The 18502-nt window shown below is 45.9% G+C and overlaps 1 protein-coding gene across 1 annotated transcript in view; it reads left to right on the top strand.

The window, feature by feature from the left end:
* Positions 1-18502, top strand: part of CNTNAP5 (contactin associated protein family member 5) — a 393202-nt gene that overhangs the window by 339942 nt on the left and 34758 nt on the right. Inside the window, exons 20-21 of the mRNA XM_075829064.1 lie at positions 12750-12880; positions 14623-14710. Of these exons, the coding sequence (XP_075685179.1) occupies positions 12750-12880; positions 14623-14710 (219 nt within the window). The remainder of the gene's footprint in view (positions 1-12749; positions 12881-14622; positions 14711-18502) is intronic.

The following is an 18502-nucleotide window of genomic DNA, read 5'->3' on the forward strand; positions in this document are numbered from 1 at the left end:
ATGCTTTGTATACTGACCAGGCTATTCTTTGTATATTTGTCATGCTATGCTCTGTATACTGGCCAGGCTATGCTTTGTATAGTTCTCATGCTATGCTCTGTATACTGGCCAGGCTATGCTTTGTATACTGACCAGGCTATGCTCTGTATACTGACCAGTCTATGCTTTGTATATTTGTCATGCTATGCTCTGTATACTGACCAGGCTATGCTTTGTATAATTCTCTGCTATGCTCTGTATACTGATCAGGCTATGCTTTGTATAATTCTCATGTTATGCTCTGTATACTGATCAGGCTATGCTTTGTATATTTGTCATGCTATGCTCTGTATACTGATCAGGCTATGCTTTGTATAATTCTCATGCTATGCTCTGTATACTGGCCAGGCTATGCTTTGTATATTTGTCATGCTATGCTCTGTATACTGACCAGGCTATGCTTTACGTACTGGTCAGGGTATGTGTCACTGTATTCTCTATGTGGTGGTGTAGTTTTTCCTACTTGCTCTCGTCTATAAGGCTGGGTTCACACACCCTATTTACGGACGTAATTCGGGCGTTTTAAGCTTGAATTACGTCCGAAAATATGGCACCAATGCGCCGGCAAACGTCTGCCCATTCATTTGAATGGGCTTTACGATGTTCTGTGCCGACAGTCATTTTTTTTAAGCGCCGCTGTCAAAAGACGGCGCGGAAAAAAGACGCCCGCGTCAAAGAAGTGCCTGTCACTTCTTGAGACGTAATTGGAGCCGTTTTCCATTGACACCATAGAAAAACAGCTCCAATTACGTCCGTAATGGACGCCGCGAAAAGCGCCTGCACATGCCATTACGTCTTAAATTCAGGAGCTGTTTTCTCCTGAAAACAGCTCCGTAATTTCAGCCGTAACGGAGACTGCCGTGTGGACATACCCTTAGTGTATAAACAATCAGGAATGATCTCACAATTTCTCTCCAGTAAATCCACTACTGGCGCTGATCTAAGAAACCAATTTACGCTGCAGCACAGAAAATAAACATTAATTAGCTTCTAGTGGCTTCAAACTTTCACCCCCCCCCCCCCCCCCCATGACAGCGCATAGTCGCATGATAGAGTAATAGGGAAAGTATCTGCACCCCAGAGTCCAATTGTGACTGTTACAATATTAGTTTGTTTGGATGCTCATCTTGCTATTCAATATTTATTACTTTTGTGCTAGAGAAAACATCATTTGATTATATTGCCCAAGGTATGAAATTTCACACAGAAAATAAATTTGATTTCTTCTGAAAAAAGACAAGATTTTATTCAACGGCTTTAAATCCAAGATTTGTACAATCTGCACTGCAACAGCGTACGGCAAAAATGGATTCTTGTTGCACAAATTCAGTACAATGTATCAATATCCGGCGCTGTAACTTTAAGAGTTACTGCAGAAATCACCAGTTCTATGTGTTAATCTGATATATTGTATCAGCCATTACTAAGTCCCTTAAAGGGCACTTCCCTAAAAATAAAATACAATCTCCCTTTTAAGTCATCCTTTTCTTTTTAAAATTCTATTCAGTCATTCCTTAGTTTGATATTTTACCCAGCTTTCCCAGAATCCAGTAGGGCAGTCCATAGCAAAGATTAGAATTAGCCAATTTCTTACATCACCCCCACCACACTCCTAACCACCCACAACTAGAGGTCTTGGTGCCCCCATTACATTTTCAATTCCCTTATTTTTCTAACTTTGTCGCCCCTGAGGAGATCACATCCATGTGCAGCTTCTCACCATCCATGAAAATAAGGATAAGACTACCTTGAATGTCTGGAAAAGCTGGGTGGAGCTGTAATAATTAGGTTTTATCACCCAGCTTTCCGAGAAACCGATATAACTAAGAAATAACTGAATGGAGTTTTTAGCATCTTGATCACTGTTGACGCAATTCCAGCCAAAATGTATTAGACTGAAATTTTAGGTAGGTGTGTCAACTGACAGCCGTCTCAGTACACTTGTACAGATCCAAATAAATCCAATAGTTATATCGATGTATCGGAGAGAAGTAAGAGACACTGAGACAATGCTTTGTGTACCCAAATATCCTTCTGTGGCTTTATTGATCAAAACAATTACAATAATATCTTTCAAAAAGTTTGCGGTCTTGATTTCAGCCAATCGTTTACAATGTGACGTCTGGTTCTGATTCAGCCAATATCATACAATGAAAATATGTTTGTCCTCAACCAATCATGGGCTAAGAAGACTTTTTAAATGTAGAACTATAATTTCACAAAATATACCACATCATCCTGGCTAAGGCGGTGTTCACATCACCGTCTGTGTTCCGTTGAGGGGTTCCGCCGGAGGTTTCCATTGGGTTAACCCCTCAGCGGAGAGCAAACGGAAACCTCAGCTTCTGTTTCCCTCACCATTGAACTCAATGGTGACGGAAACCTAGCTAATGGTTTCCGTCTGTCACCGTTGTGACAGGGTTCCGTCGTTTTGACGGAATCAATAGTGCAGTCGCCTGAGCTATTGGTTCCGTCAAGAACAACGGAACCCTGTCACAATGGTGACAGACGGAAATCATTAGCTAGGTTTCCGTCACCATTGAGTTCAATGGTGTGGGAAATGGAAGCTGAGGTTTGCCTTTCCGTTGAGGGGTTAACCCGACGGTAACCTCCGACGGAACTTCTCAACGGGGTATAACTCCCAGCAGTCTAATTTCTAAAATATTTTATGGGCGTTTCTCAGTGGATCGAAGGAGGGGCTTAAATTGTCCCACAAATCTTGTTTACCTCGTAATCTCGCGAGATTACGCGTGGCTTGCTGGAATCTCACAGAAAAGATTCAGAAGTGTCAGGATTCTGAATACACATGACGTCCAGGCTGGAGGTCATGTATATTCATTATCAGGACACTTGATTAACGTTAATCTCTGTGTATGTGGCTGCACATCGCTGCTGTGTAAATGAATGGAGATGAGTGTATGACGCTGACTGGTCACTGATTGGTCAGCGTCATACACGTAAACACACCCAGTTAAAAACACAATACACGCCCAGTTGGACATTCCGAAAAAAAAGACGCCCAGTTGTCCATTTCAAAGCTCATTGGCATATATATAAAATAGCGCATAACTTGGCCAAAAATGAACGTTTTTAAAAAACAACAATAACGTTACTGTTCTCTACATTGCAGCGCCGATCACATGCAATAGGAGATAGGGATTTCAGAATCTGGTGACAGAGCCTCTTTAAGTGTTGGGAGGTATTTATATATTTATAATTGCTTATACATCATTCTGCCATAACATTACAACCACCTGCCCAATATTTTGTAGTCGCCCTCGTGCCGCTTGTACAGCCCTGACCCGGCGGGGCCTGGTGCCACGGCGCGGGGTGTGGACCCACTGGGCCGTACCGCGTAGCGGGGTAGCAGCTGACCAACTATGTACAAAACAATGTCTATAGTCCAGAACGGGTACCTGAGGCAATATAGACAGTAGCGAAGACACAACTTGACTTTCACAGTAGATGCAGCGGAAGACATGACTTGACTCTCACTGTAGATACGATAGCACGGGATACAGGGTACAGGCAGCAGAAACGGCTAACACTGGGAACTAGAAAACACTGGGAGACCATTTGCAAGACAAACTTAGGTATACAACAACGCTCAGGCAAGGATCAAGTGGGCAGAGCCCTTTTTATAGTCCAGCAGCCATTTGGGCTAATTATTGAGTAATGACAGCTTTACGCGTACTGGCCCTTTAAGGCCGTGTACGCACGGGTGCGTGCGCCCTGCGGGAAACAGTCCGAGAACCCAGAAGTGAGTGCCGGTATCTCCCTGGAGGAAGATCTCGCCAAGAACACAGATGTCCATGGCCGGGACCGTCAGAGGGTAAGTCTGAACGACGGCCCTCGGCCATAGACGTTACACCTGGACTCCACCAGACGTCTTCAGGTTCCAGTGGTCTCCGGCACAAGACGTTGGCGGCAGATCCTGTAAGTTATGAGGTGCGGCCTCCAGGGATCGGACGTTTCTCCAGCACATCCCACAGATGATCGATCGGATTGAGATCTGGGGAATTTGGAGACAACACCTTGAAGTCTTTATCATGTTCCTCATCATTCCTGTATAATGTCTGCAGTGTGGCGTGGCGGGGGCATTATCCTGCAGTGTGGCGGGGGCATTATCCTGCAGTGTGGCGGGGGCATTATCCTGCAGTGTGGCTGGGGCATTATCCTGCAGTGTGGCGGGGGCATTATCCTGCAGTGTGGTGGGGACATTATCCTGCAGTGTGGCGGGGGCATTATCCTGCAGTGTGGCGGGGGCATTATCCTGCAGTGTGGCGGGGGCATTATCCTGCAGTGTGGGGGGCATTATCCTGCACTGTGGCGGGGCGTTATCCTGCACTGTGGCGGGGGCGTTATCCTGCACTGTGGCGGGGGCGTTATCCTGCACTGTGGCGGGGGCGTTATCCTGCAGTGTGGCGGGGGCGTTATCCTGCAGTGTGGCGGGGCGTTATCCTGCAGTGTGGCGGGGTCGTTATTCTGCAGTGTGGCGGGGGCGTTATCCTTCAGTGTGTCGGGGGAATTATCCTGCAGTGTGGCGGGGGCATTATCCTGCAGTGTGGCGGGGGAATTATCCTGCGGTGTGGCGGGGGCGTTATCCTGCAGTGTGGCGGGGGCATTATCCTGCAGTGTGGCGGGGGCATTATCCTGCTGACAGGGGGCATTATCCTGCAGTGTGGCGGGGGCATTATCCTGCAGTGTGGCGGGGGCGTTATCCTGCAGTGTGGCGGGGGCGTTATCCTGCAGTGTGGCGGGGGCGTTATCCTGCAGTGTGGCGGGGGCGTTATCCTTCCAGTGTGGCGGGGGCGTTATCCTGCAGTGTGGTGGGGGCGTTATCCTGCAGTGTGGCGGGGGTGTTATCCTGCACTGTGGCGGGGGCGTTATCCTGCACTGTGGCGGGGGCGTTATCCTGCACTGTGGCGGGGGCGTTATCCTGCACTGTGGCGGGGGCGTTATCCTACAGTGTGGCGGGGACGTTATCCTGCACTGTGGCGGGGGCATGATCCTGCAGTGTGGCGGGGGCATGATCCTGCAGTGTGGCGGGGGCATTATCCTGCAGTGTGGCGGGGGCATTATCCTGCAGTGTGGCGGGGGCATTATCCTGCAGTGTGGCGGGGGCATTATCCTGCAGTGTGGCGGGGGCATTATCCTGCAGTGTGGTGGGGGCATTATCCTGCAGTGTGGCGGGGGCATTATCCTGCAGTGTGGCGGGGGCATTATCCTGCAGTGTGGGAGGGGCGTTATCCTGCACTGTGGCGGGGCGTTATCCTGCACTGTGGCGGGGGCGTTATCCTGCACTGTGGCGGGGGCGTTATCCTGCACTGTGGCGGGGGCGTTATCCTACAGTGTGGCGGGGACGTTATCCTGCAGTGTGGCGGGGGCATTATCCTGCAGTGTGTCGGGGGAGTTATACTGCAGTGTGGCGGGGGCGTTATCCTGCAGTGTGTCGGGGGAATTATCCTGCAGTGTGGCGGGGGCGTTATCCTGCAGTGTGGCGGGGGAATTATCCTGCAGTGTGGCGGGGGCGTTATCCTGCAGTGTGGCGGGGGCGTTATCCTGCAGTGTGGCGGGGGCATTATCCTGCAGTGTGGCGGGGGCATTATCCTGCTGACAGGGGGCATTATCCTGCAGTGTGGCGGGGGCATTATCCTGCAGTGTGGCGGGGGCGTTATCCTGCAGTGTGGCGGGGGCGTTATCCTGCAGTGTGGCGGGGGCGTTATCCTTCCAGTGTGGCGGGGGCGTTATCCTGCAGTGTGGCGGGGGCGTTATCCTGCAGTGTGGCGGGGGCGTTATCCTGCACTGTGGCGGGGGCGTTATCCTGCACTGTGGCGGGGGCGTTATCCTGCACTGTGGCGGGGGCGTTATCCTGCACTGTGGTGGGGGCGTTATCCTGCACTGTGGCGGGGGCGTTATCCTACAGTGTGGCGGGGACGTTATCCTGCACTGTGGCGGGGGCGTTATCCTACAGTGTGGCGGGGACGTTATCCTGCAGTGTGGCGGGGTCGTTATTCTGCAGTGTGGCGGGGGCGTTATCCTGCAGTGTGTCGGGGGAGTTATCCTGCAGTGTGGCGGGGGCGTTATCCTACGGTGTGGCGGGGGCGGTATCCTGCAGTGTGGCGGGGGCATGATCCTGCAGTGTGGCGGGGGCATGATCCTGCAGTGTGGCGGGGGCATTATCCTGCAGTGTGGCGGGGGCGTTATCCTGCAGTGTGGCGGGGGCGTTATCCTGCAGTGTGGCGGGGGCGTTATCCTGCACTGTGGCGGGGGCGTTATCCTGCACTGTGGCGGGGGCGTTATCCTACAGTGTGGCGGGGACGTTATCCTGCAGTGTGGCGGGGTCGTTATTCTGCAGTGTGGCGAGGGCGTTATCCTGCAGTGTGTCGGGGGAATTATCCTGCAGTGTGGCGGGGGCGTTATCCTACAGTGTGGCGGGGGCGTTATCCTGCAGTGTGGCGGGGGCATTATCCTGCAGTGTGGCGGGGGCATTATCCTGCAGTGTGGCGGGGGCATTATCCTGCAGTGTGGCGGGGGCATTATCCTGCAGTGTGGTGGGGGCATTACCCTGCTGACAGGGGGCGTTATCCTGCAGTGTGGCGGGGGCATTATCCTGCAGTGTGGCGGGGGCATTATCCTGCAGTGTGGCGGGGGCATTATCCTGCAGTGTGGGGGGGCATTATCCTGCACTGTGGCGGGGCGTTATCCTGCACTGTGGCGGGGGCGTTATCCTGCACTGTGGCGGGGGCGTTATCCTACAGTGTGGCGGGGACGTTATCCTGCAGTGTGGTGGGAACATTTTCCTGCAGTGTGGCGGGGGCATTATCCTGCAGTGTGGGGGGGCATTATCCTGCACTGTTGCGGGGCGTTATCCTGCACTGTGGCGGGGGCGTTATCCTGCACTGTGGCGGGGGCGTTATCCTACAGTGTGGCGGGGACGTTATCCTGCAGTGTGGCGGGGTCGTTATTCTGCAGTGTGGCGGGGGCGTTATCCTGCAGTGTGTTGGGGGAATTATCCTGCAGTGTGGCGGGGACGTTATCCTGCAGTGTGGCGGGGGCGTTATCCTGCAGTGTGGCGGGGGCATTATCCTGCAGTGTGGCGGGGGCATTATCCTGCAGTGTGGCGGGGGCGTTATCCTGCAGTGTGGCGGGGGCGTTATCCTGCACTGTGGCGGGGGCGTTATCCTGCACTGTGGCGGGGGCATTATCCTGCACTGTGGCGGGGGCGTTATCCTGCAGTGTGGCGGGGACGTTATCCTGCAGTGTGGCGGGGTCGTTATTCTGCAGTGTGGCGGGGGCGTTATCCTGCAGTGTGTTGGGGGAATTATCCTGCAGTGTGGCGGGGGCGTTATCCTACAGTGTGGCGGGGGCGTTATCCTGCAGTGTGGCGGGGGCATGATCCTGCAGTGTGGCGGGGGCATTATCCTGCAGTGTGGCGGGGGCATTATGCTGCAGTGTGGCGGGGGGGGCGTTATCCTGCAGTGTGGCGGGGGCATTATCCTGCAGTGTGGCGGGGGCATTATCCTGCAGTGTGGTGGGGGCATTACCCTGCTGACAGGGGGCGTTATCCTGCAGTGTGGCGGGGGCATTATCCTGCAGGGTGGCGGGGGCGTTATCCTGCAGTGTGGCGGGGGCATTACCCTGCTGACAGGGGGCGTTATCCTGCAGTGTGGCGGGGGCATTATCCTGCAGTGTGGCGGGGGCATTATCCTGCAGTGTGGCGGGGGCATTATCCTGCAGTGTGGCGGGGGCGTTATCCTGCAGTGTGGCGGGGGCGTTATCCTGCACTGTGGCGGGGGCGTTATCCTGCACTGTGGCGGGGGCATTATCCTGCACTGTGGCGGGGGCATTATCCTGCAGTGTGGCGGGGACGTTATCCTGCAGTGTGGCGGGGTCGTTATTCTGCAGTGTGGCGGGGGCGTTATCCTGCAGTGTGTTGGGGGAATTATCCTGCAGTGTGGCGGGGGCGTTATCCTACAGTGTGGCGGGGGCGTTATCCTGCAGTGTGGCGGGGGCATGATCCTGCAGTGTGGCGGGGGCATTATCCTGCAGTGTGGCGGGGGCATTATCCTGCAGTGTGGCGGGGGGGGCGTTATCCTGCAGTGTGGCGGGGGGGGCGTTATCCTGCAGTGTGGCGGGGGCATTATCCTGCAGTGTGGCGGGGGCATTATCCTGCAGTGTGGTGGGGGCATTACCCTGCTGACAGGGGGCGTTATCCTGCAGTGTGGCGGGGGCATTATCCTGCAGGGTGGCGGGGGCGTTATCCTGCAGTGTGGCGGGGGCATTACCCTGCTGACAGGGGGCGTTATCCTGCAGTGTGGCGGGGGCATTATCCTGCAGGGTGGCGGGGCATTATCCTGCAGTGTGGCGGGGGCATTATCCTGCAGTGTGGCGGGGGCATTATCCTGCAGTGTGGCGGGGGCATTATCCTGCAGTGTGGCGGGGGCATTATCCTGCAGTGTGGTGGGGGCATTATCCTGCTGACAGGGGGCATTATCCTGCAGTGTGGCGGGGGCATTATCCTGCTGACAGGGGGCACTGCCACTATTGAACACCGCTGCCATGAAGGGGGCACTTGTCTGCAGCGATGTTTAGGTCGGTGGTACGTGTCACATCCACATTAATGTCAGGACACAAGATTTCCAGCAGAACATTGTCGAGACCATCACCCTGCCCCCGCCGGCTTCTATTTTTCCCATAATGCATCCTGGTGTTATCTCCTCCCCAGGTAAGTGATGCACCCGGCCGTCCACATGATGTAACACGCGATTCATCAGACCAGGCGCCTCCTTCCATTGCTCCAGTTCTGATGCTCACGTGTCCATTGTAGGGGCTCTCGGTGGTGGACAGGGGTCAGCATGGGCGCACTGACCAGTCCAAGGCTACACAGCCCAATATAGTGTAAGCTGCGATGCTCTGCGTGTTCTGACATCTTTCTATCATAGCCAGCAGTAACTTTATCAGTAATTTGTGCTACAGTAGATTTTCTGTGGGATCGGACCAGATGGGCCTTCGCTACCCACATGTATCACTGATTCTTGGGCGTCCATCCATATAGCACTTTTGGCAGGTATTAACCATAGGACACCGGTAACACCCACAAGACCGGACGTTTTGGAGATGTTATGGCTGATTAGTGTACAGCAACACATTTCACAGGGATCTACTCAGATTGCAAGCTCAGAGGCTCAGGGCTAACCAATAACAAGCGCGCAGACCTATGAGCCCCTTTTATGTGTCCCTAGAAGAATTTTAAATGGTCTAAGTCTATTTCTAAATTAAGATGTTTACACATTGAAAATAGAAAAAATATTGTAATATAAACCTTCCTTCTATTTTGCACTGATTTTCAGTTCTCTGACTGAAGCCTGCAGTGTAAAGAATGGAGGATTTTTTTTTTGTCAAGGCTACGTTCAGAGTCCTGTATGGATTTCTATATTTTTATAATAATAATAAAAATGCATAATTACTCAATTATATTTAATCTAGTGTATGTATATCAGTATATCTTAGACTAGAGGAGAGTGTATTAACATTTATACATAGACATAACCATGACTACCAGAAAACCTCCATTCTTTACACTGCAGGCTTCAGTCAGAGAACTAAACAAGGTGCAAGGCAGAAACTAGGTCTATATTACAAAATAACGTATTTCCTTATTTTATAAGTAAACTATTTTATTTTTAAAAAGGTTTTGAGAGAAGCCTGGGGACCATGGCTAAAAATCTGACCACGTCACTTGTAAAATATTAAGGTTGTGTTGTCTTCACTTTACTGCAGCTCCCTAGGAAAGGTTAAAATTGGAAATGAAAAAATCTGTATTATGTATGAAATGTTTTATTCCTTTCTGGAGAGATAATTAGATGATCTGAATCTTTTTGACTTGGGGGGGGGGGGAAACCTCAAGCAAATCCCATAATTGTTATAGGAACAAGGGCTAAATAAGCCCCGTTCACCGTCCTGGCTGGATAATAAGGTGTGGTGTTCAGGTGTTGATGATGTCCATGGAGAGACCTCGTCTCCGGCCACCTGAGAATCACAGAATAAACTCATTAATGGAAGTCACAAAGCACCCGGCACAAACATATAAATCATTCAGAATTTAATAATGCTGGGAGGATCCGGAGGAAACTTTATCTCTGAAGTAATAGCCAAGAAACTTGTAGGAGGATTGGGTGAGTCTCCTCGTGGACATTTGGAATTGGTCACATTGATGTGGGTCCTGGTGACATCAGATACTGACCCCGGATGAGTCTTGACTGCTTGTACAGGGGCACACCGGGTCCGTCAGGTTCTATATTATGGAGCTGTGTGTATTCTTAGTTTTGCCATATATTACCTCTGTATGGCACCGCGTTATGGCGATATTATGCCCGAGTAGCAATGCCTCTGTAATAACGCATCCGATGGAACATGCCACATTTATTTCTTCTAATATAATTGTAGCATGCTCCAACCCATTTCATAATATGGAGGTTTTGCCCCTTTTGCCATTGGCATAGAATAGACCCCAATGTCTCATATACATGGTTGTTCTATGGCCATGGACCCGTATGCAGTCGTAGGCTCCCGACCTACCATTATAGATACATTTTGGACTTGCTGATGGCAGACCTTGCCACATCAACCCTTGGGCAGCCTGTGACCAAGGGGTCGTCTATGGGGTATGGGTTAATAAAGCAGCATCTAAGGAGTTAAACAGCTGGGATCTGCGTTATCTCCAAACCCAGCTGTTTCTGCGGGATGTCACAGCTGACTACTGATGCCATGGGCACAGCTTGAGTGCAGGTGCCTTCACTGCGACACACATTATTACATCTACTTCCCGCCTGTGGTGTATATGTATGCCACGGTACAGGAAGGGGTTAAAAAAATGTAACTGACTAAGGGGCCATGGGATCCCAGGCACGGCCCTAATGCGTAAATGGTCAGTCCACTGCTGCCTGTATGGCCATGCATGGACTTCCCTACACAGACGCAGCGCAGTCCTTTATCTGCCGCCTTCAGACACTGCATTGTCCGTAATATGGCACACGCGGGAGCTTCCTACGGACTTCCAGGTGTAAAACAGAAACAACACGGAGTATGGTAGGGTAGTCTGGGCTCATGGAATTGTGCTGTGTGCATGGCGACTTATGAGTAGAGAAAATAAATAGAAATAAAATCTGAACCAACCGCAAATACAGACAAAACAATTTAAGAGTTTGCAAATCTGACATAAAACCTAATTACATCCCAACAAAGTAGAAATCTCATCTGCACGGTAAATACAAACGTCTCAGATCTAAATTAATTAAAAAACACTAAAGTAAACAAAAAACATCATTTCATTCAGTGTTTTTTTAATGCACCTGCAAGAACAGCGGCGGCAAACGAGACAAGCGGTGATTTAATTGTACTACAAAAAGGACGGGAGCTAATTCTGAATCAATACAGTAACCGGGTAATTACGTTATGGTTTTACTATGATCCTAAATGATTAATCTTCACGCATGAGAATCACAGGAGAGCGTAAATCAGCCGGCAGACATGTAATTATTGAGCAAAATAATTGAAAACAAGATTTGTTCCTGTAAAGGTATTCCACACTCAAAAATTCAATTTGCAATATATCTCCGAATACAGAATAATTTTTTTCAGGTTTTAATTCCTCCATCGGATGACACTGGCATTGGGTAAAAAGCAAATTTTCTGTGATTAATAAATAAAAAATGATACATTCTCTGCGATAGTTAACAATACATTAGTAGTTACATCACATTAAAAGGAGGTGGGGTCTCCAGGGAGGGACGGTCACTCTGAAACCTATGACTCCAAGATGTTAATAAAACTGCTAACTGTCATAAACCTAACATCTTACCTTCTTTTGCAGTGGTATACCAGGCTGTAGTTACAGTATATTGATTTCTATTGATACCCAAGGAGAAGAAGCTAGCTACTTCCTCCCTCACTAATGTCCCTCTTAAACATACTTCACAGGAAATCCTTGTTTTCAGCTTCCTGAGACTGTATCATCAGAGATAACCCCTTTCAGAAAGAAGTCGGCAAAGCACAACTCCCGGTACATTAGAAATCAAATGTTATCTGTTGAGACCCAGGTAGGAGGAGAAGCTAGCTACTTCCTCCAAGATGTCATTTTTTAACATATTTTTCTAGAAATCCCTGTATTTCTACTTCCTAAAACTTAAAGGGGTCATCTCATCAGAGACAACCCCTTTCAGAAAGTAGCCGCCATGGCACGGCTCCTGACAGCCCAGAAAACAGCTGATTTCTATTGATACCCAGGTAGGAGGAGAAGCCAGCTACTTCCTCCCTGATGTGATTTTTCAACATACTTTTCCGGAAGTCCTTGTTTTCAACTTCCTGAGATTAAAAAGAGTTATGCCCCCAGAGACAACGCATTTCAGAAAGAAGCCGCTGGGCACAGCTCCTGGCACCCCTTGAAAACCACTGATTTTGCTGAGAGAAGCCGCGGCCGCTGCAGTGTAGTGTTATATGGTGGCCATTCAAATTGAATTGGAGCCGTCCTTACAGAACGGCTCTTTATTCTGGTGCATTATGGGGTCCCAAATGAGGGACTCATCTCTATAACATATATATAGGTCGGTATGTCACACGGTCATGGTTTAATGTTGGGACTGAAAACAGTGCCATTTTTTTTTTTTTATCTAAATGGCTTCTCATCGCTTTTCTTTTCTATTTTCCAGGAAGTTTACAAGTCCGATATAAATTTAACAAGGAAGGATCGTATGTCTTCACGTTAGACTCTGAGAGATTGGACAATCGAAGAATTCATGACGTGAAGATCGTCAGGGAAGGACGGGAATTGACAATACAGGTAAAATAACCATTGCCAATCAATGTCTTAGGCTATGTTCACACGGGCTATTTTCAGCCGTTTTTTGGGCCATAAACACCCTGAAAAATGGCTAAAAAAACGGGCTGAACGCCTCCAGACATCTGCCCATTTTTTACGCAGCCGTTTTTAAAAACGGCCACGTAAAAAAAACGCCTCGTAAAAATAAGTGCATGTCACTTCTTGAGACGTTTTTGGAGTCGTTTTGCATTGACTCATTAGAAAAACAGCTCCACAAACGGCCATAAAAAACTCTGCAAAAACGCAAGATGCTTAAAAAACGGCTGAAAATCAGAGGCTGTTTTCCCTTGAAAAGCCCCGTATTTTCAGCCGTTTTATGTTAAGCGTGTGAACGTGGTCTTATTGTCCTAAAACCTCAAGTGCAAATCACTGAGGAGACTCATCTGACTTTATGGTAATATTTTATTTTGCGCTAATTTGCATACTTTACATTACCGTCCAATAATCCAGAATATCTAATAGCTGGACACACATCAGGTTCGGTCTAAGACGGCTTAAGGGGATTTTACTGTATATATGACCTAAAAGAGGAATCGCTGAACTGAATATTTGACCTTCTTGCCCTTTAAATAGCTGTAATAAAACACGCCGGTATTAATCCTCAGACACCACGTGCGTTTCTATTGTTACGGTACTGTGTCTGGGGCTTTGTTACAGCATTACCCGTTGTATGATGTTGTTACAGGGTCAGAGGTATAAATTACAGGACTGGGGATTATTTGCTGCAATTCATGTAATGGAGTGAAAAATGAAACATTAAGTAAAGTTCTTGTCATTAAAACTCAAACACAAAGGGATAAAAGTGTAAAATGTATCACAGAGCATTTTTAATTTAAAGCCACCGCCCTTTTATGCTTGATTGACACTAGTGGGCGGAGTCTATACTGGATCACGTACATTGTAATTAGTTCGGTTCACCTTTACAAATAATGTTTACATTGCAGCAATGCATCTTAAAAAAAAAACAACTTTTTGATTCAAAATCTCTTATTGTTTTGCTTCTACAGCTTCTATGCACATCTATGTGTCTCCAAGGCAACAGACAACAAACAAACCCTGTGTAGTCTGATCCTGCAGTCAAATCACCATCCCCTGTCCCAATGTCTTACAAATATTCCAATCGCATGTTAGCAAGTAAGATGTAAGAAAATATAACTGCAGTACCAGACTACACCGGGTTTGTTTGTAGTCTGTAACTATGGAAACACATAAGAGCTGTATACACAAAACTGAAGTAAAGTTTTACTCTATACTGAATCTGCAACATATTTATAAAATTATCATAGGCACAGCGTACAGTTTTTGCAGCTTGAACTGTCGGAATGTCTCTGTGATATATTGGATATTAGTAGATGGCAACTGTTGGCAATGCCCCTCTAAAAAATCCGAAAAATCGGAAGCATTCTGCGTAAAAAAACGGCCGCGAAAAAGAAGTGCAGGTCACTTCTTGGGACTTTTTTGGAGCCGTTTTTCATTGACTCTAGCGAAAAAAGCTCCTGAGCCCGCTCCATACATATGCCGGCGGCATCCGCCATACATGTTTGGCAATTGTCACCAAGGGGTTAAAATCTGTCTGCAAGTATTAATAAAAGGTAATAAGAAAAGGCAACTTGCGGCCGTAATAAGGCGTATTTTATAATAATGTCTGACGTCGCTGAGATTTGTTGGGTTCTTGTTAAAGACTCAGGTGTTTTTGATTTTAGATTGACAAGATAATTCAGCAGAAGCAGAACTTCTCATCAGACGTCCAACTCAAAGCGATCAAGTCCGTGACGCTGGGGAAGGTTGGAGGTGAGTCTCCGTGTCAATCATTTATATTTGTCAATCACAAAAACAAATCAAACAGGGTTGTTGCCGAGTTATCAACTGATCATTTCCTGCAGATAACAATAATAATAATAGCAATAATAATAATAATAATAATAATAATAATAATAACAACAATAATAATAATAACAATAATAATAATATCCTCATCATCCCGGGGACTTTGTGAGTTTTGTTTCTCTTCTGTCTGGGTCTCCTGGCGCGTTCATTTATTCCAATTATCTTCTTGCCGTTCATCCATTTCCTCTTTTTATGTAGAACTTTTACCTATCACCCCCATCAGTCTGTACATGTTTATTTTATATTCTCTTTACATAGTTATTGACTCCTCTTGCTGAGTAAGGCCGGGGCAACACCTAATTTTTTTGTAGTGCTACAAATTGATTTTAACTATTGAGTGAATGCTGCAGTCAAAGATTGCTTGGCAACTCAATGTATTCATTTGAACTTCAGCTGTAGCGGAATAGTTCAAATCAATCAGTAGCACTACAAAAAGTTTAGGTGTAGTCCTGGCCTAATGGACAATTTGTAAACTTCCAAAAATGGAGTAAGGGAAGTGACGACTGCACATTTATGCATCACAAAAGTGATATTCATGTTGCAAGGTCATTAGCAAAATGAACAGATATATTTACCTGCATTATCTAGGCAAGACAATAACTAAAACAATGTAACTACTACAAGGGCGGGTTCACACATGGCGGATTTTCACTTAAATTCCGCTGCGGACACTCCGCAGCGTTAATCCGCAGCGGAGCCGTTTCTCCATTGACTTTCACTTTAATTTCGCAGTGTTCGTTTACACGATGCGTACAATTCCGCTGCGGAGCATAGGCTGCGGAGCGGAATGTGGTGTCCGCAGCATGCTCTGTCTGTTGCGGAGCAGTGGCGGACTGGTTGCGGACTCATGGCGGAATTTCTCCATTGACTTCAATGGAGATTCTAAGTTCCGCAATGAAGTCCGCAGCTGTCATGCACATGTTATGTGTGGTGCGGAGCGTATTGGTTTTTTAACATGACATTTCTTCATTCTGGCTGGACCTATGTATTTCTAGGTCTACAGCCAGACTGAGGAAGTCAATGGGGCTCCCGTAATGACGGGAGCGTTGCTAGGAGACGTCAGTAAATAGTCACTGTCCAGGGTGCTGAAAGAGTTAAGCGATCGGCAGTAACTGTTTCTGCCCCCTGGACAGTGACTACCGATCCCAATATACAGCTACCTGTAAAAAAACATATAAGTTCATACTTACCGAGAACTCCCTGTTTCTGTCTCCAGTCCGGCCTCCCAGGATGACGTTTCAGTGGAAGTGACGGCTGCAGCCAATCACAGGCCAAGCACAGGCTGCAGCGGTCACATGGACTGCCGCGTCATCCAGGGAGGTCGGGCTGGATGCCGAAGGAGGGACGCGTCATCAAGACAACGGGCGGTAAGTATGAATTTCTTTTACTTTCACTAGGGAAAGTGCTGTCCCTTCTCTCTATCCTGCACTGATAGGGAGAAGGGAAGCACTTTTCCTGCAGTCCGCAGCGGCCAGTCCGCATCAATTTTCTGCACATTTTGTGCAGATCCGCAGCCGTAATCCGCAACCCGGATTAGGTGCGGCATTGATGCGGACAGTTGCGGAGGAATTCCGCCATGTGTGGTCATGCCCCAATACTGCCCCCTATGTGCAAGAATATAACTATTATAATACTGCCCCTATATACAAGAATATAACTACTATAATACTGCTCCTATATACAAGAATATAACTACTATAATACTGCCCCCTATATACAAGAATATAACTACTATAATACTGCTCCTATATACAAGAATATAACTACTATAATACTGCCCCTATATACAAGAATATAACTACTATAATACTGCCCCCTATATACAAGAATATAACTACTATAATACTGCTCCTATATACAAGAATATAACTACTATAATACTGCCCTCTATATACAAGAATATAACTATTATAATACTGCCCCTATATACAAGAATATAACTACTATAATACTGCTCCTATATACAAGAATATAACTACTATAATACTGCCCCCTATATACAAGAATATAACTACTATAATACTGCTCCTATATACAAGAATATAACTACTATAATACTGCCCCTATATACAAGAATATAACTACTATAATACTGCCCCCTATATACAAGAATATAACTACTATAATACTGCTCCTATATACAAGAATATAACTACTATAATACTGCCCTCTATATACAAGAATATAACTATTATAATACTGCCCCTATATACAAGAATATAACTACTATAATACTGCTCCTATATACAAGAATATAACTACTATAATACTGCCCCCTATATACAAGAATATAACTACTATAATACTGCTCCTATATACAAGAATATAACTACTATAATACTGCCCCTATATACAAGAATATAACTACTATAATACTGCTCCTATATACAAGAATATAACTACTATAATACTGCCCCCTATATACAAGAATATAACTACTATAATACTGCTCCTATATACAAGAATATAACTACTATAATACTGCCTCCTATATACAAGAATATAACTACTATAATACTGCCCCCTATGTGCAAGAATATAACTATTATAATACTGCCCCTATATACAAGAATATAACTACTATAATACTGCTCCTATATACAAGAATATAACTACTATAATACTGCCCCCTATATACAAGAATATAACTACTATAATACTGCTCCTATATACAAGAATATAACTACTATAATACTGCCCCTATATACAAGAATATAACTACTATAATACTGCCCCCTATATACAAGAATATAACTACTATAATACTGCTCCTATATACAAGAATATAACTACTATAATACTGCCCTCTATATACAAGAATATAACTATTATAATACTGCCCCTATATACAAGAATATAACTACTATAATACTGCTCCTATATACAAGAATATAACTACTATAATACTGCCCCCTATATACAAGAATATAACTACTATAATACTGCTCCTATATACAAGAATATAACTACTATAATACTGCCCCTATATACAAGAATATAACTACTATAATACTGCCCCCTATATACAAGAATATAACTACTATAATACTGCTCCTATATACAAGAATATAACTACTATAATACTGCCCTCTATATACAAGAATATAACTACTATAATACTGCCCCTATATACAAGAATATAACTACTATAATACTGCCCCTATATACAAGAATATAACTACTATAATACTGCCTCCTATATACAAGAATATAACTACTATAATACTGCTCCTATATACAAGAATATAACTACTATAATACTGCCCCTATATACAAGAATATAACTACTATAATACTGCTCCTATATACAAGAATATAACTACTATAATACTGCCCCCTATATACAAGAATATAACTACTATAATACTGCTCCTATATACAAGAATATAACTACTATAATACTGCCCCTATATACAAGAATATAACTACTATAATACTGCCCCCTATATACAAGAATATAACTACTATAATACTGCTCCTATATACAAGAATATAACTACTATAATACTGCCCTCTATATACAAGAATATAACTACTATAATACTGCCCCTATATACAAGAATATAACTACTATAATACTGCCCCTATATACAAGAATATAACTACTATAATACTGCCTCCTATATACAAGAATATAACTACTATAATACTGCTCCTATATACAAGAATATAACTACTATAATACTGCCCCTATAT

This window comes from Rhinoderma darwinii, chromosome 6, assembly GCF_050947455.1.
Source record: "Rhinoderma darwinii isolate aRhiDar2 chromosome 6, aRhiDar2.hap1, whole genome shotgun sequence".
Lineage (NCBI taxonomy): Eukaryota > Metazoa > Chordata > Amphibia > Anura > Rhinodermatidae > Rhinoderma > Rhinoderma darwinii.